This window comes from Heptranchias perlo, chromosome 23 (genome assembly GCF_035084215.1).
Source record: "Heptranchias perlo isolate sHepPer1 chromosome 23, sHepPer1.hap1, whole genome shotgun sequence".
Taxonomy (NCBI): Eukaryota; Metazoa; Chordata; class Chondrichthyes; order Hexanchiformes; family Hexanchidae; genus Heptranchias; species Heptranchias perlo.
Window position 1 is genome coordinate 8,875,561 of NC_090347.1, and position 24,139 is coordinate 8,899,699.

The 24,139-nt window shown below is 39.8% G+C and overlaps 1 protein-coding gene across 1 annotated transcript in view; it reads right to left on the reverse strand.

The window, feature by feature from the left end:
- Nucleotides 1-24,139, reverse strand: part of aspscr1 (ASPSCR1 tether for SLC2A4, UBX domain containing) — a 192,347-nt gene that overhangs the window by 71,371 nt on the left and 96,837 nt on the right. The window contains exons 8-11 of the mRNA XM_068003962.1: nucleotides 9,985-10,053; nucleotides 6,241-6,395; nucleotides 2,798-2,879; nucleotides 660-726 (exon numbers count right to left, since the gene is read on the reverse strand). Coding sequence (XP_067860063.1) covers nucleotides 660-726; nucleotides 2,798-2,879; nucleotides 6,241-6,395; nucleotides 9,985-10,053 — 373 coding nt within the window. The remainder of the gene's footprint in view (nucleotides 1-659; nucleotides 727-2,797; nucleotides 2,880-6,240; nucleotides 6,396-9,984; nucleotides 10,054-24,139) is intronic.

Consider the following 24,139-nt stretch of genomic DNA (forward strand, 5'->3'; position numbering starts at 1 on the left):
CAGGGAAAACAGACGTTTCCCTGGACTTGCTGGCAGTCTAAGGAATAAGTAGCCTGGTTTACACTCCATTATTTGTTTATAAAAGGTGTACTAAGGATTTTAGATACCCCTCCACTGTCTAGCATAAAGTTTCCCACTTCACAATGTTTTTATGTTGTTCGTTATCTTACCGGTTTTATGGGGTGGGACAGTTCACCTTGCCTGAATTTAGACAAAGCTCTGATTCAAGATTCTTCCCAAGTTGCCATGTGGCTGAACTGGCAGTGCCTGAGAGTAGGGCAGAGTTGGAGTCTAACTCCTGAAAAGGTCTTTGGCTGAGCCTGAGCCTGAGCCCGAGCCCAAGGCTTTAGTGTAAGTAGCGAGGGTCTCAGGGTTGGGGCCATTGCTTGGAGTGCACAGTCAGGTCTCATGCAGTGAAGGGCTGGAACCAGGTTTGAGGTGGATCTGAAGCTGCAAGTACCAAGATGAGGTGACTTGAGCATGGCACCAGTTCTCCAATCATGCCGCTGGCCCAGGTCTGAGTCTGGGGTTGGCAAGTGAAAGAAAGCAGGTAAGACTCCCCTTCCCAAGTGCAGGGGTTGGCTAGAGCATGGTTTTCCTGATCTTCACTGTATTTCCTTAACAAAACTGAAATAGTAAACATACAGTAAATAATTCACCTGTTTCGAGGGGTCTGAAGAAACCTTGTAAGACATGTCTGTCAGGAAACTGCACTCTTAGAACAACCTATTTAGTCAAAGAAAAAAATTCAAGTCAAAATTGTATATTAATAAGTTACATGAAAAGAAAGAATACTTATGTAACTTTGTGGAATACTTCTTCAAGCATTTAATACAAGTATATAGTGAAATATAATTTTTATAAAAATCTTTTGAATACCAAGATACCCTATTGCCACCCTTTATACATGAAAAAAAATACAAGTGCAGTTCAGCTTATTCTATTCAAAGCAACTAATCAAGGTGTGATCCTGTAGCTTTCAAGTAGGGAGAACCCCAACTAATTCTCCTGGCCTGATTGAGATTGTTCTAAGTCAGGCTGGCAAAAGAAACATTTCAAAGCTGCACACTACTTCATCTCAAACTGGAGATCTGGCAAGGCCACTGCAACCCTTCATAATTTTCTGACTCCAAATACTCTTATTTAACATGTGCCTTCCAAACTGGCGAAGGCAACGTGGCTGTAGAACAGATTAGTGAGGGAAAGAGGAAGAAAGGCACCTTTACAGTTATTTTTTTCTTGCATTAGGTGATGGAAAAACATTTGAAAAGCATCAGCAAATACCTTAAAGGTTAAAGCAATAGCTAGAAGTTTGTTTAAACATGTGTTTGGGATAAACTAGAACTTTCTCCCTCCCTTCCCTCCATACATTGATGATTTAAGTGATTATACACACACACACACACACACACACACACACACACGCAAATTCTATTTTAAAACTTTGCTTATGTTTCAACCTTTTTTTAAAAAAACAAAATACATTTTTATCTCATTTGGATTGCTTGAAGTAGCATCACCATCCATGTCCTTTTGCAACTTAGCACTAAAATTTTGCCTGAAATGGATTAATTTTGATAAACTATTAAAAAAATTATTTAATCACAGAGAGAGAAAAGTTTTTCTTTTAAAGAATTAAACATGTTTTATAAATAGAATTAGTCGCTTATGCACAACATTCAACAGAAAATTCAAAATTCTTTAAAGGTAATTTAGCAAAGGTTCCATAATAGCAGTGGAACATTACAACCAATACCATTTCACTCTGGCCAAGAGCATTCTGTGGAGAACATTCCTCATAATATCAAAAGGACTAGATCATCTTCGTCCATATTTATCCTTGTAATCTACAATTCCATTTTTAACCAGATGTTTGGTTCAGCACCTTCTTAAACTTCAACATAATATATAACCACTTTGACAGAGTATACTCTATTCATCTATTATTTGGCAATAGGAAAATATTCTTTTAATCACTAATCTCAATTGAGGATTTTGCATTGAAATCCTGTGATCATATTTTAAGTTAAATAACTTGGCTATGTCCATAATATCCATGCTTTCCTACATTTTAAATACTGGATTGTGTCTCCATCCAAAAAAATGTTGAAGGGAGTCTCATTGTACTTGAAAGTGAAGAAATGGCAGAGATGCTGAATAAGTATTTTGCCTCCGTTTTACAGAGGAAGTTGAAAATGCGACTGTAAGACTATCTAAGGGGAGGTGGAATAGCCACTGCTGGAAATAAATATTGAAATGCAAACTGTATTAGCAAAGTTAGTCAGATTGAAAGTTGAAAAGTCAACAGGCCTAGAAGGTATGCGTCCCAGAATACCGAGGAAGGTTCATTCTAGGATTGACATGAGACAAGTATACAGTGATGATTCACAAGAATGTCCATCGATTGTGGAGCTCTTTGGGATGCCTTGAGGATGTCATATGGCGATATTTAAATGCAAGTTTTATCTTTCTAGAGTGATATCAGGAATCGTAATGTTATGAAGGCTTGAAAAAAAATTAGGGTTTTTTTTCCCACTGGAACAGGGAAAAGAGAAAAATTGGGTTTCTACTGGTTGATGAGCTATTTGAAAGGGGTGTAGACTCATTAACACCAAAGAATGAAGGAGGTGTTAAAAGTAATGTTTTCACACAGGAGGGTTACTAGAACATGGAATGCTTTACCACAAATTATATTCTACCAAATGTCTTAATTTTAAAAATTAACTCTCATTATATGATAGTACCTTACTGATGTCTGAGATTTTACTATTCTTGAGGAAACAGGACAGTCACTAACCTTAGGGTAGCGCTCTGTCTTTTCTTTCATATGAGTTTCTCTCATAGATTTTGTCATCAGTGGAGCCTCTTCAAGACGTTGCCTGAACAAACATAGAAACAATGAAATAATTTTTTTTAAATTACCAATTTTCTCACTTCCCATCCAAATGATATTGACCCCTTGCTAGGTTAAAATTCCATAGTAAGGTTATTTAACCAGGCAGCATCATAGCCAAGTCTGATCCTATCCTCATCTCACACCCATAACTGAGCAGTTCCATCAGGAATGGGAATTCCTTTCTTTGAAAAAAGTTATACAGACTATATAATATAAAATCAAATTGACGTGTGTTTGAATGTATTTTATTAAACTGAAACCACATCTTCAAAAATCAGTAATCATTTGCTAATTCAGGAGTTAAATCATTTCTCCAAATTAGTGGGAAAATAGTGGTCTTAATCTCCATATTGCTGGCCGATATATTGCAATCATAAGAACAGATTCTGGTTGTGGCTATTAGGTTTAATGCAGTTGATCCCTCCTTTTGCCTACAAAATTTTCTTTCACTTTGGAAAGATTTTTCACATCGTTCACCTGACGAAGGAGGAAGCCTCCGAAAGCTTGTGAATTTAAAATAAAATTGCTGGACTATAACTTGGTGTTGTAAAATTGTTTACAATTGTCAACCCCAGTCCATCACCGGCATCTCCACAGAAAGATTTTGGAGTTGAGGATCTTTTTTCTTCTTCCTTCATTTCACTTTTCTTCTGTTCTATTCATTATCATCTCCCCAGTCTGGGTTTACATTGTTAGACCTAAAGCATAACTGCAAACTACACGAATCAGGTTGGATGTCTTGGGATATGAATTGGGACTACATGAACTGAGCACATGTGACGAATTATCTACCCAAATGTTGACAGAAAGCAAGATTACATTATGACAAATTAAAGTTTAAAAAAAATATATATTTACCCAGTGATTTCAATTCAATACCCGATTTAAAAAACACTCACTGGAATTGTAAAATGTGATTGAGCCCCTAACCAACATCTTTGTAATATTGCTCAAGACCATTGCAACATTAAATTTTAAGCATTACCCTTGATAATACAAACCTGTGTTGCCATACCTCTCTATGATGTACACTAATGCCACAATGCTCAAATACCAGGTTGCTTTTCATCCTATCCTAATGCAGTTTTTTTTTTAAATTGGTGCATCAGACAGATCTTAATCTTAAAAATTTACTTTTTCTTTCCAAATCTAATCTTCAACACAAATTAGAATATCCGCATCTCTACATATTATGATACTTTAAAATAAAGTATATAATAGAACAACGGATACCCAGGAGCGAGTTACAGGCTGGAATATAATTGAGGGGCTCAGGTGGTTTACATATAAATAACTGATACCTAGAATGAGTTACAGGCTGGAATCTAATCAAGGGATTCGAGTGATCTACATTCAGAAGAACAGATACCCAGGCATGATATGCAGGCTAGCATCTAATTTATGAGTTCACACTGAATGCTGTGTCACTGAGCCAGCCAGACAGAGGAGGAAGGTCCTTGGCTCAATTGCTGATCTGTGCTCAGTTAATTGATGTCATTCGGGGTGAAAGTTGAAATTGTTCAATTTGCTTCGGTCTTCTTGGGTTTTTGGACGGGACAAATCCACGTTTCCTGGTCATGATCACTGTCCTGGAAAGTGGACGTGTGTGGAAGGATCAGATTCAGGTGTGATGCTGTGTATAGTCGAATTTGCTGGCACTCACTGCCAACACACAGATGTGAAGAATAGCCAATTTTGAGAGGTTCCAGGTGGTGTCTGTGCCATTACAACATTCAGTGCCTTCAACAGAAAGAAGGGAGAGAAAAATGGGGAAGCAAGAGAGAGAGAAAATAGACGGTGCCTGTGTATGGTCAGAACAGCAGCAAGTGGTTGTTAAATAAACATGAGCAACAGTGTGCCACATCGAGGAAAGAACAAACTTGTATTTTTCTTTCACGATCTCGGGACGTCCCAAAGCGTTTTACAGCCAATTAAGTACTTCTGCAGTGTAGTCACTGTTGTAATGTGGAAACGCGGCAGCAAATTTGCGCAAAGCAAGATCCCACAAACAGCAATGAGGTAATGACCAGATCATAGAATGGTTACAGCACAGCCATTCAGCCCATCAAGCCCATGCCAGCTCTTTGTAAGAGCAATCCGGTTAGTCCCATTCCCCCATTCTTTCCCCATAGCCCTGCAAATTTTTTCCCTGCAAGTATTTATCCAATTCCTTCTTGAAAGCCACAATTGAATCTGCTTCCACCACCCTTTCAGGCAGCGCATTCCAGATCATAACTATTCGCTGCATTAAAAAGTTTTTCCTCATGTCACCTATGGTTCTTTTGCCAATCACCTTAAATCTATGTCCTCTGGTTCTTGACCCTTCCGTCAATGAGAACAGTTTCTCTTTATTTGCTTTATCTACACCCTTCATGATTTTGAACACCTCTCAAATCTCCTCTCAACCTTCTCTGCTCTAAGGAGAACAACCCCAGCTTCTCCAGTATGTCCACGTAACTGAAGTTCCTCATCCCTGGAACCATTCTCGTAAACCTTTTCTGCACCATCTCTAAGGCCTTCACATCCTTCCTAAAGTGCGGTGCCCAGAATTGGACAATACTCCAGTTGTGGCCGAACCGGTGTTTTATAAAGCTTCAACATAACTTCATGCTTTTGTACTCTTATGCCTCTATTTACAAAGCCCAGGATCCCATTTGCATTTTTAACTGCTTTCTCAACCTGCCCTGCCACCGTCAAAGATTTGTGCATATATACCCACAGGTCTCTCTGTTCCTGCACCCCCTTTAAAATTGTACAATTTAGTTTATATTGCCTCTCCTTGTTCTTCCTGCCAAAAAGAATCACTTTGCACTTCTCTGCATTAAATTTTATCTGCCATGTGTCCACCCATTCCACTAGTCTGTCTATGTCTTCTTGAAGTCTATTACTATCCTCCTCACTGTTTACTAATTTTTCAACTTTTGTCTCATCTGCAAATTTTGAAATTGTGCCCTGTACACCCAAGTCATTAATATATATCAAAAAAAGCAGTGGTCCTCATACCAACCCGTGGGGAACACCTCTGTACACCTTCCTCCAGTCCAACAAACAATCGTTCACCACTACTCTCTGTTTCCTGCCACGTCACCAATTTCGTATCCATGCTGCCACAGATCACAGGCTCAATCTCAACTGGTCTCTGTCTCCAATGAGTGAAATACCTAGCCAATGCTACCTTATTAAGACCGGTAATGAGTCAAGTGCGGAAGTTGATACTACTGGGCTTTCTACCTGATCATTATAAATTTGCATGAAAGATTATCCTGATATTTGTACACAAGATACAGTTGTTTTGTCTACATAACATTGTGATAAGGTACCACATAAGCAAACACACAGATTACCTTTCACTTTTCAGTTGAGCGAAACGTTTCCTAACATCATCCATCGTAACCTGAAAGAATTCATCAGGCAGTTCCTCAAAAGCACTTGGTGTTTGTCTTTCTTGTGCCCGGTTGTTCCCATCCAAATGGTAAACAAGTGCCTCTCTGTCAACAGGCTTGGACAGAAAACAATCAAATTGTTAGCACATCATCAACAGTCAGTTTTATTCAGACAAATTCTGACACCTTGCAACTGCTGTGAATTTAGACTGAATTGAAGAACACTTTAGAATGAAAGTAATTATAAATTTTCATACCGGAGGTTATGTGCTGTTCAATAAGATAGGTTAGGGAGATCTTGGGGACATTATAAGTTATGTAAGCATAGAACTAGATTAGATGTCAGGAGGTACATCTTTTCACAGAGGGTTATCAATCTATGGAGCCATGTCACCTGAAGGCTCTCATCACTGGTAAGGGGATGGGGGGGGGGGGTGGTTGAGAAAGATGGAAGAGGGAGATTTTAAAAAGCTGTGGAGGGGGGTGATGAAAATGGGGACTAGGTTGTGATGTTCTTGACAGGAATCGAATCAAATGCCTTAGTTCTTGCCAATGTAAGGCAGTCAGACAGCACATCATGTGTTGAGAGTGGTGGTGGAGAGGCAGAGCTGAGTGTCATTAGCATAAGTATGGAGCTGACCCAGTGCTAATAGTTCATGTGCTTACAGCACGTTGACAAATAAGAGAGGGCCAAGAATGAAAACTTCATTCTAACGGTAATGCAGTTGTGCCACCAGGAAGGTTCAATTTGAAGTCCATACTGCTCTCAGCTATGATGGTAGTAGGGAAACTATAAATGGCCTCAGCTTCCTTAGGCTAGGCAGAGGAATAACACCCAGGGTGGCAAATATAAGTGAATATATATACCTAATGATTGGGTTGGCTGTGATGTCAACACAGTCAAATAGGCTGCCAACCCTCATTTTCCAGGCTCACACTTGAAGAATTGCTATGGTGTCATCTTTAGCTCAAATGCAGCACTCTCACCTGAGTCAGAAGATTGTGGGTTCAAGCCCCACTCCAGAAACGTGAGCACGTAATCTAGACTGATCAGTGCAATACTGAGGGAGCGGTGCACTAAGTGTCATAGGTGCCTTCTTTCCAATGAGATGCTAAACTGAGATCCTGTCTGACCTCAGGTGGATGCAAAAGATCAAACTATTGAAAGAAGAGCACGGGAATTCTCCCAAGTGGCCTGCCCAATATTTATCCCTCAACTAACACCATTAAAAACAAATTATCTGCTTATTAATTCCTTTGCAGTTTGTGCAGCCGTACTGTGCGCAAATTGGCTACTGCGTTTCCTACATTACAAGAGTGATTACAATTCAAAGGTACTTCATTGGCTGTGAAGTGCTTTGGGGCGTCCTGAGGTCATGAAAGGTGCTAAATAAATGCAAGTTCTTTCTTGCTTTTTAAGTGAGGTACCGGAAGGCACTGACTGGCATTGGGACTGTGACCGCCATAAGTCAAAGTTTTCAAGAAAAGTGTAAAAAAATGTCTGCAGCGATCAGATCTGCACTCAATACCTTGATCAATTCTTACTACCAGAATTCAAGCCAATCTCCAGCAAACACTGTGACTGGTGAAGCATCAAAACGGAACCAACTAACCAGGACATTCGGTCACAGGAAAGCCTAGTTTATGTTTCCCTTCCCCTACTTCTCCCTAAAATGCCTTCTCTCCAAATCTGCACCCTTTGTGTTGACCTGCTTTTTCTTCTACCAGGCTCCTGGTCCACTAGAGCCTGCTTTGCTTTGCCAGTTTTTCATGTTTCCCATTCTATTTGCCTATCCCCCATTCTTTTGGCTATTCACACACTGTTTCATATGTCTTTTATTTCTTTGATTTTTCTCTTTTCTCCGATTGTGTCATGCTATTATCACTTCTGGCATTTAACCATCTCCCGGTCTCCATTTAAGCACTTTACAGGTCATTCGATTTATTTTCCTGTATGTGTGTGTATTTTTCCCCTCCCCTCCCCTTTTCAATTGTTCCGTTCTTTTATTTTCCAGTTTTGATACTTGAAATGTTACTTGTCTGTTCTTTCCACAAATGCTGCCTGATCTGTGTGTTTCCAGCATTTTTAGCTTTTGTTTCAGATTTCCAGCATCTAATCTACAGTATTTAACTTTTTTTTTACTCTCCAAATTACCCTATTTAAACCTCCATATGGAAAAAGGATCCTTCAGGCAGCAAATTTAATTTGAACAAGATTTACATTGAATTTACCACAATAAGGAAATGATGACAGAACATTTAGAAACAAATGTAATCTGGTGAACTCTGTCAACATTCTAATCTATCGAGTTTGCAGTATTCGAATTAAACACTGCCAGTTTACAATTGCACTTTTGTACAATAACAGGATTAAGAAAAATCAGACACTTAGGACAACTGGTCTACAGTTATTATCAGCCACTGTCCTTATTCAAGGACAAGTTCATTCAGAACTTGTCCTTAAAAGTAAAGTATTACCATTTTTTTTCATAGACAGCAACGCTCCACAAAATATATTGTTCGTGTGTTATTGGCAACAAAGGAAACTTCCCCATATAGCAAGTATTTTATTGAAAATAGGAAAAGAGGATACATGATGTTTTTAAGCATAAGTGTTACAAATAAAGGGGCTTGAAAGAATTCAAAGGCAAAAAAATCATTTATATTCAGTTTTCATTACTTTTGGTGGAGACGCCATTCTTGTTTATTGAAATTCACTGCAATAAATGAATTTATGGAGGCTGTTGGTGGTCCCATTTACCCAACAGTTTCACAAAAAGGCTTCTATACTCACTAAATCATCTTTCAAACAGGCAGAGAAAACCCTGGATTGATAAACTTGTCTTGCTATACAAGATCACATACTACACAACTGAGCAGTGTTTCCAATTATTGAGTAACATTGGATGTGATGATGCACAATCAAAAAAACTCTCAGAACAAAAGGACAGCTTTTATGGATACTGCCATGAAGCCAATACTGGGTAGGCAAATTTTAATACTTGTTTTAAAGCATGTGCATTAATTTGTACAAGCAAACACTGGTAAAGTTATATCAATATGGCCTCAATACAGATCAATCTAATTAGATTCCATCTAAGAGGTATTGAGAATGTTTTTTTCATCTACTACTCTTAAAATAACAGTCACTTCAATAATAACCTTTGCTTATATTGGTTCTTTGTGAAAGAATTTCAAGTGTATTGTATGCCTGGTCACATAATTGCAACTGGTCACACCTTCTGTTAAAAAAAAATGCTTTTTAAGGTTAGCCATCGGCTGTTTTTGTGGCATTACATCATATATAACCCCAGTACCTTGAAATGTGCCTCCAGTACTCCTTTTATGGTATCAGTAGTATAGGATCCTGGACAGGATCACATGGTGCTGAGTTCATATTTTTGGCTCTCTGAATCCAAGAGGTAAATTCAAGGAATTTAAGCTGATAGACACATGTTCAGAAATAAGACCCCCCCCACCAGTCACTTGAAGCAGAATCTCAAATCCAAATGGAGTTGCATTGGGCACATCTCAAATGAAACCTTAATCAATCAAATCTGGTCCAGTTTTAGAGCTCACCCCCACAATATTCCCACACTTAGATTCTTTAACTGACATTTAGATTATCTTTTCACTTCATACTTGCGATTATTTAAATGATGAAATGAAGAGGCTACATAACATGTGAACAGGACAGTATTCTACCTTCAAATACTCTTTAGTGATGGATGCTTCTGTGGATTCCAATTTCAGAGGTTGGACATCATCTGGGCTCTACAAAAGATGAAGGAACAGGGATTACAGAATAATTCTCAGCATAATCAACATTACCATCAATCATTATGTGTTTGCGTTAGAAGTTAAATTAGAAAAAGACACACAAGCTTGGGTGGTGCACCTTTAAGGGAAATATAGTGATGTAGATTGTAGTACAGTGGGTTAAAATCAGCTTAATTATAGTTTTTTTTAAAAAAAGCATACGGGTAAGGTGTGTCTATATAAAGTAACTCTCCAAAACATTATCGTCACAAAATTCTTGTGCTACCTCAAAACAAACCAGTGGAATTCCTTGTAGTATATTTGGAAGCCCCACCATAAACAGGACTGTAAATTTAATTCTTTTCATAGACACCAAATTATTACTGGTGCTACAGCGACCACAACTGAAGTAACCCTCGTATTAGTAACAATATCTTGAATGAACATTTGCAAGGAAGACAGTGAAGCTGGATGCTAAGATTTTGTAGTCATGAGACTCAATGCTTTGAAACGGTACCATTTATTCAGGGTGTGTGGGACTTGGGAGGGGGGCATTTGCATCACAATGATGTGACTTTTTAAAAGAAGAAAAAAAATGGCCTGGTTTAAAATAAGACAGTTTACACATGGACTTGAGCTCAATGAGTCATTTAATCCAACTTCAAAAATAATGCTTTACAAACATTGTTACAACTTGATCATCAGGGGAAGGGGGAAAAAGTGTCAATAAATCCAATCTCAATTAAGAAACAAGGATTACTAACTGGAACAGAGGAAAGCAACAGCTAGGAACAATGGGAAGTTCACCCTAATCAACTATGAAATGAATAGTGTTATATTATTAAAATCATGCTTATAAGCAAAAAAAGTTATGTTGTCAACATATTATTAACCACATAGGTGTGCTGTGTCTCAAATTCAAATAAGTAATTATTTTTATAGATCAAGGATGTTCTAAGCCGATTCAATAATAGTAGAATCCACAAACGCTCTCACTACCAAACAACAAGACAGATTGAGGAGGCTTTAAGGAAATGGATGCTATTTACAGTAGGGATGTGCAAGCTTTTGTCTTACTGGGCTACATCGGTATATATCTTGGGGTCACAAACTTTATGCCCATGTTTCCATTAAACTGCACACATCAAGTTACTGATGGTAGCGGATTTTGCTGTTCTGAAACGTAGATATGGAAAGCTGCATTTAAATTTCTCACTTGAATCTCAAGCATTAAAAAACTTGCACAGATCTGGAGTCTCAGGAGTGATTTGAAATGTTGACAATGCTAGAATTGTACCCCAGGACTCCTCAAACCTATGATATTTGTATCAAGGCCACACAAAAATTTGTCTTATGGTCCCGTAGATTGTATTAATTCCCTCAATTCTCTGCGATCTCTCTGGCTGTTGGAAGGTGAGGGTATCTGGGGATTCTTTTGCTATTGAAAGCAGCTCGAAAAAGCCCTGATTTTCTATCAGACTGTGCACAAGCAACTACATTCTTGCTCACGACGAAGATAATGTTAGTAATATAAAATACTATCTGTTCCATAGCTGAATGGGGTAAACCATCTATTATTTCCATCTGTTACCACTTTCCTCTCTTTTTTTTGTTCCGTAGTGACCAAAACTGAACACAGTCCTCTAAGCATGATCTGACCAGTTTACTGTGAAATCTTAACACATCTTCTGTACACTGGTGTTCTACTGCTCTGGCTATATATAACATTCTATTATAATAACAGAAAATGTTGGAAAAGCTCAACAAATGAGGCAGCATCTGTGGAGAAAGAGAGAGTTAACATTTCAGGTCGAAGACCTTTCGTCAGAGGAATCTTCCAGTTCTGACGAAAGGTCTTCGACCTGAAATGTGAACTGTTTCTTTCTCCACAGATGCTGCCTGACTTGCTGAGCTTTTCCAGCATTTTCTGTTTTTATTTCAGATTTCCAGCATCTGCAGTATTTTGCTTTTGATATAGCATTCCATTAGCTTTGTTAATTGCTTTATTACATTACCTGGACATTGAAAGGGAAATGTCTACTGTTACCAGGTCCCTTTCTAAATCTTCCAATGTTAATTTAATTCCATTCTTCATGTTTGGGTTGGATGGAAATTCCATCTGCACCAAACCTGAGTAAATTCCCAGCAGGATTCTAAGGAGAGATCCAAAGTTCCCAGAATTCCCACTTACTTGTGTTGCAGACATATCATTGGTGCAGAGGAATTTCACCACCGCCCCCCCCCCCCCCTTCTTGGTGTCTATTCAACAGAACTGGTTGTCCATAATCTTTACAGTAAACTGCCCCTCCCCCAAAGCAAAAGCAATGCTCAACAAACTTGAAACACCCACACACAAGCAGAAGTTTCAGGCCCTGAACAGCAGGAACCCATTTCCTATAGGAGCCAAAGCAGATATTCCCAGCATCCTGCACAAAACTTATCAAATAGAAGAACAACAACCACTTGCTCTAAAATACTTGGTAAATACAGCTTATAAAGTCTTTATATTGGCTCCACCAAAAATACAAATCAATAGGTACAAAACCTTAAATACAAGCTACGTTGTTTACTGCATGAAGGCTTAATTAAAAGATAAAGCTGGTAAATTACTTTAAACTAAAATGGGAAAGGAGGATACGGGTACACAGGTTCCAGCTAGTAAAAGGCAAATTCAGGACTGATATCTTCTTTACATAGAATGGACTCCCAGCTAGAACAGTAGAGGCGAAAACCCTAGTCGTTTAATGAACAATTGGTTACTTTAGTGGAGGAACTTCAGGGTCTTTCCAGATGAATGAACCAAGATGGGCTGAATGGCCTGCTCACCTACAATTATCTTGTGATCTTTTGTAATATTTTGGTAGTTCAACAGGAGTGCTTAAGCACACAAACTTCATTGGCTTAAAAAGTAAATATTTCTTTCACTTGCGTTGGGGTGAATCTACCTCAAGCAAAATTCCACTTTTAGGCATCAGGAATCCACCATAAATCAGATTGCATGTCCAGTTCAGAAACCCCATAAAAGTTGAACACTCGGATTTGAGCTGCTGGTTTGATACACCGCAGTTGTTCAGGTGCAACATGTATGATCATTGGCCAATCAATAAATCAGTCAATAGGGAAACTTGATAAAATGCACCATTGAACAGGTCACAGTAATACACAAAATGTCAGTCATGAAAAGGACATTGAACACAAGCATTATCCAAAGTGCCAGTGTTTCTATTAACATACTTTGAATTTGCCATGGAAGATATCACTGTCTTCAGAAAAACAGAAATTATCTTAAGATAAAATGTGCTGAAATTGAACATTAAACAGTGTTTACAGTGATTTCAGGGCACCGAGCCAAAATTAACCTACCATGTGGCAAACATATTACTAATTAAACCACTTATGTCAAAAACGGATAATTGTTGAATTATGGTTTGTGTATCAAAACAGGGTTGCAATTAGAGTTTAACCAGGTTGTAGGAGGACGATAGTTATGAGTCTATCCAAAAATTTTTTTAGAATTTTTTGGACGAGTATCTTGATTTTAAGCAGACATAAGAGAATATCAGCATTAAGAATACTTATTGCATTAACTAGTCAAACATTATGAAGACCTTTTCCTCCAGCACAAAAGCAAAACAAGGATATGATCTTGTAACTGCACCACACTTGCGGTCCACTAATAACAAAAAAGGGAATTTCTCATAAATCGCCAACTATTTTAACTGGCTAATAATGCAATAAATTTATGTAGTGCACACCAATGTACTAGAACTAAGTGGCATCACTAAAGACACAGTTGTTGAATGTAGCCATAGATGTGTGGGGTCACATGCAGATTCCTCAGCCCTTAAATTACACTAAGACACCAGTGTACAAGTATTTAATCATCTCAAATTCCTCTCCCTGTTATTTTAGTGAAGGTGTCAACCTCTTTATTTTAAACAGGCTGACACCGCCCCTAAAATAGCAGGAAGGAATATTGGATGAACAGGTTCAGCATTCATACTCTGGTAACCCAAAGTCATCCTCAGTGCATGCCAAACAGTAATCCCGCACTGGTGCTGGATCTCTTTTTAAGTTGGCAATTGCAATTACTTATTATTTATTTTGGAGACCGTCTACCTATTTCTGCAGCATCACTGTAAAAATTCTGCACACTTGCTGCATTTTAAACCGCATGCATTGGGCATATTTAACAGATTCTGCTGCTCCCAAGGTTTAGAAAGTAGATGGAGTGGTTGTTTATGGTGTGTGCACAAGGGACACAAAACAAAATCACAACCATTGAATAATCTTACAGGTTAAATTTTAAATACTCCAATTTTTTTTTTAAAATGGTGATTTTTTAAAAAATAGATTGGAACTGTCTCTTTATTGTTTTTAGTATCAGAATGTCACTTCTTATTCTTTTAAAAAAAAGTACTCTTAGCTCAGATATTAATGACCAGATTATAATATCATTCGTGCCCTTGTAAGACATCCTCTTCTCTTTAACCTGGAGCAGTATTAAAGCGCAGGAATTTTTTTTAGGCATAGAGAATGTTAAGTTGGCCCAAACCAAAAAGATGTTTCTAACTGGGGAAAAAAAATTGTTACCCTTGCAGAATAAAGATTGGTGGTCATAGTCTGCTCAATAAAGACCACTTATCCAACCGCTGCTGAAATGTGTCTGTCTGCAGTAGGTGGTCACTATTGGTCTTTCAGGTGAGACATTATCGGCACCATCCCTTACTAGAGGTTAAAAACAAAGTGATGTCTTTCAATTACATCCATCAGGTCACTGATAAAGACAAGAAATATCATGGGGCCAAACATGCTTTCCTGGGGGACCCCTGCTTAATTGCTACAATAAGACATACTTTCATTTAACATGAGCTATGTTTGTGACCTCTGAGGATGTGGCTTTGAAGCCCTGAAGTCAATAAGCATATGTAATAGCTAATACTCCCTCTTAACTCTCACCGCCCAAAAAACAGAACATCTGTTCAGCTATGTGAATTACATTTACTTTTTTTTGAAATGGTACAAGATCACAAGTGACTCTTGCATGATTAAAGATAAGGTTAATTTAAAAAAAAAAATTTATATTACCATTTTGGCAATCTAGCTCAACATTCTCTTTACTTAGTGGACTGCTGCTCTGCAGTGACTGGATAAGGTCCGTGTTGAATCGACTGTCATTCCCAGATATCTTTCAGCCTCTCCTCTAAGCATCTCAACAGCATTCAAATACCCCTCATTTTTACTTGCAATGTGCAACATATTCCACTTAACTGTATTGAATTTTACCTGCTATATTCTGCCCACTTGCAAATTTTGTTTCAGTTCTCCTGTAATCCCTTGGCTGCTGCATTACACTCAACTGGCCTAATTTAATAACTCGAATTTGACCAACTTACATTACATATCTGAATCATGTCATTTTTGTAGATGAGAAACAGTTGAAGCCCCATCACCAATCCCTGGAGCACTCCACTTAGTACATCTCCACAGCCTAACATCACTCCTCTAACTGGTGCTCACTGTGTCCCATCTTTCAGCCAATTCTTATCCAAGTTTTGCCAAGACAACCAATGCCTTAAGTCTTTCATAGAACCATAGAGGTTGACAGCATAGAAGGCAGCCAGTCACCCCAGCTGTTAACCAAAGCAATCCAAAACTAATCTAACTGCACTACTTGCTCTCCAAAGCCCTTTATCTTCTTCGCTTCAAATACTTATCGTGAGCGAGCATTTTAAATTTTTTTATATAAGTCCGGGTACATTACTTCTTTGGGCTTTCCAACACCCACTTAGGATGTCACTTTACCAAAAAAAAGTCACCGTTGTTAATCAGACAGGATTTCCCCCTTACAAAAAAAATGTTGTGTGCCACAGACTAGGTTATTTACAAGTCGGTAATCCTCAAATTTGTTCTTGTTGATCAATTCCATTATTTTGCCTGTAATCGATGCAAGACTAATAGGTCCGTGGTGAACTGGATTTGTTTTGTAACCTTTTTTAAAAACAGGTACTGCGCTGGCTTGTTTCCAATTCAGTGAGAGCTCCGTATTCATTGTCTTGCTGGGAATTAATTGGTTTTGAAATCTTTGAGCCCATTTAGGCCTTCCATACATGTAATGAGAAAGTCATCAGATTAAATTGTAGAAACTCCTACAATTGGTGACATGCTAATAGTGTCTTCCATAGTGAATACATCCAAGAAGTAATCATTTATTTTGTTAATAATTTGTAATTCATTCCATTTGCATCCTCAATTTTCCTTTGATAATCCTCTCTGTTTATAACATGGGAAGAATTTCTTGCTACTAGTTGATCACCTATGGCGTTGCGAACAAGGTTAAGATCAAGTGTGGTCTTCAGATGAAGCGGGTTAGAGGGTGAGGGGATAATTGGTCCAGGGTGCACAGACATATTTCAGTTGCCCTTTTAATGTCATATTGTCCTTATTTTTATATATCTATTATAAATTCATATAGCCCACTGTGAAGGGCAAGGCTGGTAGAAGTAGGGATCCTTGGATGACTCGGGAGATAGAGGCACTAGTCAAAAAGAAGAAGGAGGCATATGACATGCATAGGCAGCTGGGATCAAGTGGATCCCTTGAAGAGTATAGAGATTGCCGGAGTAGAGTTAAGAGAGAAATCAGGAGGGCAAAAAGGGGATATGAGATTGCTTTGGCAGATCAGGCAAAGGTGAATCCAAAGAGCTTCTACAAATACATAAAGGGCAAAAGGGTAACTCGGGAGAGAGTTGGGCCTCTTAAGGATCAACAAGGTCATCTATGTGCGGAACCACAAGAGATGGGTGAGATCCTGAATGAATATTTCACATCGGTATTTACGGTTGAGAAAGGCATGGATGTTAGGGAACTTGGGGAAATAAATAGTGATGTCTTGAGGAGTGTACATATTACAGAGAGGGAGGTGCTGGAAGTCTTAACGCGCATCAAGGTAGATAAATCTCCGGGACCTGATGAAATGTATCCCAGGACGTTATGGGAGGTTAGGGAGGAAATTGCGGGTCCCCTAGCAGAGATATTTGAATCATCGACAGCTACAGGTGAGGTGCCTGAAGATTGGAGGGTAGCAAATGTTGTGCCTTTGTTTAAGAAGGGCGGCAGGGCCTGGGAACTACAGACCAGTGAGCCTGACATCTGTAGTGGGTAAGTTATTAGAGGGTATTCTGAGGGACAGGATCTACAGGCATTTGGAGAGGCAGGGACTAATTAGGAACAGTCAGCATGGTTTTGTGAGAGGAAAATCATGTCTCACGAATTTGATTGAGTTTTTTGAAGGGGTAACCAAGAAGATAGATGAGGGCTGTGCAGTAGACGTGGTCTACATGGACTTCAGCAAAGCATTTGACAAGATACCGCATGGTAGGTTGTTACATAAGGTTAAATCTCATGGGATCCAAGGTGAGGTAGCCAATTGGATACAAAATTGGCTTGACGACAGAAGACAGAGGGTGGTTGTAGAGGGTTGTTTTTCAAACTGGATGCCTGTGTCCAGCGGTGTGCCTCAGGGATCGGTGCTGGGTCCGCTGTTATTTGTTATTTATATTAATGATTTGGATGAGAATTTAGGAGGCATGGTTAGTAAGTTTGCAGATGACACCAAGATTGGTGGCATTGTGGACAGTGAAGAAGGTTATCTAGGATTGCAACGGGATCTTGATAAATTGGGCCAGTGGGCCGATGAATGGCAGATGGAGTTTAATTTAGATAAATGTGAGGTGATGCATTTTGGTAGATCGAATCGGGCCAGGACCTACTCCGTTAATGGTAGGGCGTTGGGGAGAGTTATAGAACAAAGAGATCTGGGAGTACAGATTCATAGCTCCTTGAAAGTGGAGTCACAGGTGGATAGGGTGGTGAAGAAGGCATTCGGCATGCTTGGTTTCATTGGTCAGAACATTGAATGCAGGAGTTGGGATGTCTTGTTGAAGTTGTACAGGGCATTGGTGAGGCCACACTTGGAATACTGTGTACAGTTCTGGTCACCCTATTATAGAAAGGATATTATTAAACTAGAAAGAGTGCAGAAAAGATTTACTAGGATGCTACCGGGACTTGATGGTTTGACTTACAGGGAGAGGTTAGACAGACTGGGACTTTTTTCCCTGGAGAGTAGGAGGTTAAGGGGTGATCTTATAGAAGTCTATAAAATAATGAGGGGCATAGATAAGGTCGATAGTCAAAATCTTTTCCCAAAGGTAGGGGAGTCTATAACGAGGGGGCACAGATTTAAGGTGAGAGGGGAGAGATACAAAAGGGTCCAGAGGGGCAATTTTTTCACTCAAAGGGTGGTGAGTGTCTGGAACGAGCTGCCAGAGGCAGTAGTAGAGGCGGGTACAATTTTGTCTTTTAAAAAGCATTTGGACAGTTACATGGGTAAGATGGGTATCGAGGGATATGGGCCAAGTGCAGGCAATTGGGACTAGCTTAGTGGTATAAACTGGGCGACATGGACATGTTGGGCCGAAGGGCCTGTTTCCATGTTGTAACTTCTATGATTCTATAGCCACATTTATAATGGAAGCTGCCTATGTATCTTGTCACATAATTCTGTCAGTGGTGGTGCTGCAGCTCCTCCATTGGAGGGAGGTGTAATTAGTGTGACCAGTTTACATAGGCAGTTTCCACTATAAATGTGGACTTAGGAATGCGAAATGGAAAAAATTTCCAGGCAGTGCAGCAGATGTAAGATTTTTTTTAAAATAGACTTTGGATAGTATTTTGCTTCTACAGTTACATGCACTTCTAGTTCCCTGTTGGCCTCTCTGACTCCCTTTTTACATTTATGATGATTTCTGTATTATTCTCAGTCATTTCCTTCTGCTTTATCCTAAAAGGAATGGCAGAATTTGTTTCCTTATTTATTTCACATTGTATTGTCTTGTTAACTCAATTAGGGTCACACTTGTTTACTCTGCATTTACTAGTCCTGCTTAGCAGAATGTACCGAAAGGTAGTTGTCCTGAACTGAGGTTGTCTCGAGTACTAAAGCCCAATCAAATTGTTGAAATTCTTTCCCCATTCCCTTAAAGTTGGCTCTTTTAAAGTATATCCGAGTATTGTTTATCCCATATAATGTCAAATGTAATCATGTTACAGTCGCTGTCGCCCTAGGGTGCCATCACTCCTATTTGGATCACATCTGCTGGCCCCCTAACACATCGAGTCAGAAGGCTATCATGTATTACAGTTACTAACTCAGATGCTAGTCTGCTCAGGCACTCCCAGTTGATATTAGTACAGAGGGATTTTAACCAACCTATGATCTTTCTGGTTGCATTTACCTCCCTTACTACTTTGTAGAATAACCTATTCTTTTCATTTTGACCTGATCAATAGCAAACCCCTAGTTATCTTTCCTGCCTCTGCACCAAATACTCCTAGCCAGACCAGCTCATTGGGAACTTATTGGGAAGACCGAACTCAATGTCTTTGGTGCCCACCGCAAACTTGGTTCCCTCGTCACTGACTCCATCCCTCTCCCTGGCCATTGCCTAAGACTGAACCAGACCATTCACAACCGTGGCGTCCTTTTGACTGAGATGAGCTTCCGGCCACATATCCGCTTCATCACCAAAACTGCTTACTTCCACCTCCATAACATCATCCATCTCCGCCCCTGCCTCAGCTCATCTGCTGCTGAAACCCTCATCTAGGTCTTTGTTAGCTCAAGACTCGACTATTCCATGCTTTCCTGGCTGGCTGGCCTATCTTTCATCCTCCATAAACTTGAGCTCATCCAAAACTCTGCTGTCCGTATCACACACCATCCCGACTTGGAAATATATCGCCCTTCCTTCATCGTCGCTGGGTCAAAATCCTGGAACTCCCTTCCTAACAGCACTGTGGGAGAACCGTCACCACACGGACTGCAGCGGTTCAAGAAGGCGGCTCACCACCTTCTCAAGGGCAATTAGGGATGGGCAATAAATGCCAGCCTCGCCAGCGACGCCCACATCCCATGAACGAATAAAAAAAAACTCGCTCCAAGTCCTGTTCACCCATCATCCGTGCTTGCTGACCCACATTGGCTCCTGGTCAGAGAGCGTGTTGATTTTAAAATTCTTATCCTTGTTTTCAAATTCCTTCATGGCCTCGCCCAACTATCTCTGTAACCTCCTCCAGCCCTGAAGCCCTCCAAGATCTCTGCGCTCCTCCAATTTTTGCCTCTTGCGCATCCCCGATTTTAATCACCCCACCATTAACGGCCATGCTTTCAGCTGATACGCCCTAAGTGCTGGAATTCCCTCCCTAAACCTCTCCGCCTTTCACTCCTCCTTTAAGATGCTCCTTAAAACCTACTTCTTGGACCAAGCTTTTGGTCACCTGTCCTAATATCTCATTATGTGGCTCGGTATCAAATTTTGTTTGAGAATGCTCCTGTGAAGCGTCTTAGGACGTTTTACTAAGTTAAGGGCGCTATATAAATGCAAGTTGTCTTTGTTATCTTGTACCAAGGGGTCTATTCCTTTTCTTCTCAACTGACATTTTGAATTACACAATCTCTCTTCCTATCTAGTTTGATCTTCCTGAACACTCAAACTCCACCCTATTCCTTCCTTCCTGGGCCATTGGCTCGTTTTTTCTCCCTTTCCAGAAGTTTTTTCACCTGATCAGTTATGCCCCATGCCCTTGCAATACAACACACCAGTCAGGACTCCTGGCAAATCAGCTGTCCAAACCCCACCATTACCACTTTCAGTTATCACAGATAGTTATATGGGAGGTCTCTTCTCCTCTTATGTCCTCCTTACCCTCACCATAGGGGTCAAGAACTGTAATCCTGTACTGGTTCCTCCTGCTCCCCCAGTGGATGGTCACCCACATTTCCCCACTCCTCCCCCCTCCTCTTGACTATCCCTCTCCAAGTGTAGTGTGACAATCTTCTCCCACGGGTTTTCCATAAACGTTTTCTACCCATCCATATTATAAGAACAGCCAGCTGGTCCTCAATCAGAGGGTAAATGGCAAGGTGGGGGTGGGACATGTTTTGATAAAATACAGATAGATAAGAATTAAGAAAAGTTAAGTTCAATTGCAAAGTAGTAATTTGATATCCCAAAAAAAGTTTTAAAGTATGGTGGACCGTGACTATAATAAGGAGTCACACAGGTTATATCGAGTGCACCTTATTTCAGGAAATAGACCATTATTATATGCAGTTGTTGCTGCATTAGGTCTTTAACATTTGTTTGCTATTCAAAAGCAACTTTAAAAAATATTTGACATCTTTGCGCTATGAAAGAAATCCATTTTAAAATGTACTACCACTTTCCTCAAATACATAACACATACTGGGAAAAGAGAGAGGAAGAGAGACTATTGTGGAACTTCATTAGTCACTGCAGCTCCTTTTTAGCAGCAAAAATGTATCCATTTTCTTCCCAGATCAAATACCAGTAAGACTACTTTAAGGTCCAGCAACACCACGATTTAAAAATTCTCATCCTTGTGTTCAAATCCCTCCATGGCCTTGCCCCTCCCTATCAGTGCAACCTCCTCCAGCCCTACAAGACTCCAAGAACTCTGCGCTCCTCTGATTCGGACCTCTTGTGCTCCCGATTTCCTTCGCCCCTCCATTGGCAGCTGCGCCTCCAGCTGTCTAGGCCCTAAGTTCTGAAATTCCCTTCCTAAACCTCTCCGTCTTTCTACCTCTCTCCTCCTTTAAAACCTACCTCTTTAACCAAGCTTTTGGTCACCTGTCCTAACATCTCATGTGGCTCAGTGTCAAATTTTGTCTGATAATGCTCCTGTGAAGCACCTTGGGACGTTTTGCTACGTTAAAGGTAAGTTGTTGTTGTTAAGATAGCTTCTACGTGGTGCACGAGAGGGGCTGGAGAACAGTTTCTCCACATTTCCCTTCCCACCACAAGGAGGCATTTGTAACATGACTGATATTAGGCACTCAGTGAAATGAGCATCAAACCACAACCTCTAATCACATGGCATCCCACAATGGTGCATCAATGCAGTGCATGCCAGTGTCACCTTTTTAGTCTTGTATGCACTGGAGCTTGCCCATAGTACAAAACTGCCCACACTTCAGCAACCTGATTTAGATAGATTGCAAGCAAGGCTGGTGTGGGAAGTGGGAAAAATTCAGCTGCTGCAAGAGATGCTCTTCTGAAATTAGGATTAAGGCACATTGAGGGCAGAGGAGGAAGAAGTTTCGCTTTACATACTGAATGCTGACAATCTGGACGAAAAATGGAAAAGGGGAAAACTAGCACTGACATTCTTTACTAGAGTACGAAAATTATATATTTTTTTTAAAAGTTGAAAACAATTCCATATTCATTGTTACTTAAAAAGCAAAAAAGGTTCTGCTCCTTTTGTTTTGATTTCCAGTAAATCTTTTTTACATCACAATCTCAATTATAGCATTTCTACTGGAAGATCAAAGGAATAATTGGAATGCAGCCAACGGTTATATTATAATCAAAGTAACATTTTAATGAAGAATGATATACAAAGGGTTCACTGCAGATCTTCTGAGATCATTTCTGTTCCAACCTCCTCGTCAAAAAATTGCACCCCATTTTCAGTAGTTTGTGTCTCAGAGGAAAAACAAAACGTAACATGGCCACATGATTCAATCTGTTCAATGTAATTAGGCAAACAAAGCTGGGAATATTCACCATTGTGCATCAGCAAATGACATGTCCCGTAACCTCATCCTTCTACGGGTATTGGTGCGTGACTATAACATGCAGTATAACATGTAATTAATGTACCCACTAATCCGGACTGTCATTCTTGTATGCCTGTGTATTATTTAGGGTTGTGGCATGTGCTTTTGTTTGTTTTGATTGAATAATAGTAATACTGTTTGAAACTAGTATAATTCAGGACTCCAGACATTGTCATTAATCATACAGTATTAAGCCGTACAGATCAGAAGGTCCCAAGCTGTGCTGAGCTGGATAACTTTAATATTCCTTGGCCAAGGAAGGGCCATGGTTCCTCTTCCTGATGACTATCATGTGAAGCTCGCTTGAAAATTCACGTACATGGATGTTGGTACATGAGACAAGATTGGGCTCAGCAGTGATCCCCTGACGACTAATAATCACTATCGAGAATCACAAATGAAGAATGGCCACTTGGGCAAAGTACCAGAGAGCTATAGGTGCAGGTGCAGTGGAATCATACCCCAGCAAGAGTAGCATCTTCAGGAAAAAAAAAATTGGAGGGGAAAAAATAAAAAAAGTGCTGCAACCCAAATAAAAAAGGCCCTGACCAATTTAGCAGTGGCCCAAACACAGATTGAGTGGATTCAGCCTCTGCCCTAAGTTGGTTATCGTTGTACCCAATTTAGGCCCATGAAACGGGGGCAACAATTTTAAATTTAAATGCCAATAAGTTAATGTCAGCACCTGAAAAGGGAATTCAGTTCTGACAATGGGTCTCAATTCAAAAACATAAAGTCAGATTCTGTTATGGATTTCCAGTATTAGTAATACTTTTTTTTTAATCTTCAGAATTTGGATGATTTCTACACTTCCAATGGAACCATTAAGGTTTTTAAACTATTATTCTGGAGGGAGTGTCATCCTCCCCCAATTAAGAGCATACACTCCCTTTCACTCGCTTCCTTCCTCTCAGCGACAGGCCAAGCGAATGTGTGACCCAGGGACCAAGGCAGGAGTCTTGCTGTAAGACCATCATCATTCTTGGCTAGCCATCACAAGGCAACCAACAGCTGGCCAGTGGAGACATCCTCTCTCATTTTCTCTTGTCCCAGCCACAGGGGGATATGCTCAGACACAGGCCAGCAGCTTTTCAGTAATACATTCCTCCACTCTGAGCCACTGTACATTGGTTCTCCATTGCTGACAGGCTTATGTGACTTGATTTGCATCACTGCCTCATCCATGACCATATTACATCATAAAAAACTGACCTAAAACATCTTTACAATTGAACACCAGCACGGGTCTAACAGCAAGATAATTACAGGAAGAAATACATTTTTACCTACGACTCCCAAAGATGGCACTGCAGTTTTCAATTTTCTATTTTAATACTCTTGTCCATATGTCACAGAAAGGGAATCTGGAAAGTCAATATTTATTCTGGTCAGTTA